The 1,688-nt window shown below is 38.9% G+C and overlaps 1 protein-coding gene across 1 annotated transcript in view; it reads right to left on the bottom strand.

Annotated features, from left to right (window-relative positions):
• Positions 1-1,135, bottom strand: part of LOC116691900 (PTB domain-containing engulfment adapter protein 1) — a 2,807-nt gene extending 1,672 nt beyond the window's left edge. The window contains exons 1-4 of the mRNA XM_032519807.1: positions 1,037-1,135; positions 877-956; positions 489-560; positions 127-225 (exon numbers count right to left, since the gene is read on the bottom strand). Coding sequence (XP_032375698.1) covers positions 127-225; positions 489-560; positions 877-921 — 216 coding nt within the window. The 5' untranslated portion in view covers positions 922-956; positions 1,037-1,135. The remainder of the gene's footprint in view (positions 1-126; positions 226-488; positions 561-876; positions 957-1,036) is intronic.
• Positions 1,136-1,688: the final 553 nt, after the last annotated feature.

Below are 1,688 nucleotides of genomic sequence, written 5' to 3' on the forward strand. Positions count from 1 at the left end.
TCAATTTGACCCGAGGACAACATGAAGGTTAAACGTGATCATTGAAGGCCAAAGAAAGCGAGTGATTGAGTCCTGTGCATCCTAGGACTGGTATCAGGATAACTAGACTACACTTTTGTCACGCACCTTGGTTTTGTTTTCCAAAATGTCTACCCCACTCAGTGACAGGAAGACATGGACTTTGCTCTTCTTCGCTGCCTTTTGTGAGGAGTATTTATCCGGTGTCTATAGTGATACGATGGGATGGAATACAGGTCATGTTGACTGCATCTTAACGTAATAACAAGTTCATAGCTCATATTGTGGATACAAACTTGGTTTCCCATTAGAATACAAGTGATGTACAGAAGAATCCCAGCATCCAAGTCAACAATTTGCATGAAGAGTTGCATGGACGTCAACACGAAAATGATTTCAAGGTGAAAGACAGTTTCCCTTTAAAGGGGAATAACAGCAAATAAAATGGGATGTGAGTCGTCGTTGCTGACCTTTAGGCTCTGAGCTGCTTCAGACAGGATCTGGGGTCCATCCGGACGGACCACCTCAACTCGGCCAAGAAACTACAGTTTAGAGAAATAAATGCACAATAGAAAGAGGAAAACGGTGTTTTAAACAAGGCTGAATATCAGATAAAGAAAAGCTGCTGTTCTATACTGCGCGATAGATAGATATTTATTGATCCTAATAAAATTGGAAATTAATATAAATGTACACGTTACATGATACACAAGGTTTTCATTATGTATCGGTAATCCAGTCCATGAAACCAAGCGCACACTGTTGTTCAGCTGCCATTATTGATCACAAGTATCTCCTCATGTACTTTAATTTCCACATTCAGAGTGAGATTTTCAACCGTCAAAAACACGTATTTACCTTTACTTGAAAGGAGATCTCATTATCATCCTCAGTGTCACTCATTTTAACCCGTCTGGAGCCAAACTACGCCCTGCAGGCTGGCATAGAGATGCATCTTAGACATCTAGGGGTACGTACAAGTTTGAATCATTAAAGAAGTACTGTGAATTCATCTTACCTTTGTGTAAATATACTTTAACCAGAGCGGATCGACTTCTTATTGCATTACAAACGGATGGGTGTAAAGTCCATTGGAGTCAATGAGTAACCATCCTGTCTTCCTTATTGACCTTCATCAGATACACCTAGGGTGCCTGGATGTGTCATTGATAAGCTACCTCTCATGATTTATTGATGGCAATTTCAGCACACTATGTGAAAATTTAAAGGTCCCATGCCATGAAAATGTCACTTTATTAGTTTTTTTTAACATTAACATTAATATGAGTTCCTCCAGACTGCCCATGGTCCCCCAGTGGCTGGAAATGGCGATCGGTGTAAACCGAGCCCTGGGTGTCCTGCTCTGCCTTTGAGGAAATGAAAACTCAGATGGGCCGATCTGGAATCTTGCCCCTTATGTTAAAAACAGGTTGTCGCCTAAAAACAAGAGCTTAGAACACCTTTAACTCTTGTGTTATGCTTTTTGTTTGTTTTGTTTAACTTTTTGTCCCTTTTTTCATCACTTTTGATGCTTTTTTCAATGTTCAACACTATGTAACATTAACTTATTAACTTTAGTATTACAGTTATTGTTATGGTCAATAAACCTCATTTATAGAAATTTATACCTAATGTTTGAGTTAAAAAAGCAGAAATTAGGAATTATTTAG

The sequence above is a fragment of the Etheostoma spectabile genome, chromosome 7 (assembly GCF_008692095.1).
Source record: "Etheostoma spectabile isolate EspeVRDwgs_2016 chromosome 7, UIUC_Espe_1.0, whole genome shotgun sequence".
Lineage (NCBI taxonomy): Eukaryota > Metazoa > Chordata > Actinopteri > Perciformes > Percidae > Etheostoma > Etheostoma spectabile.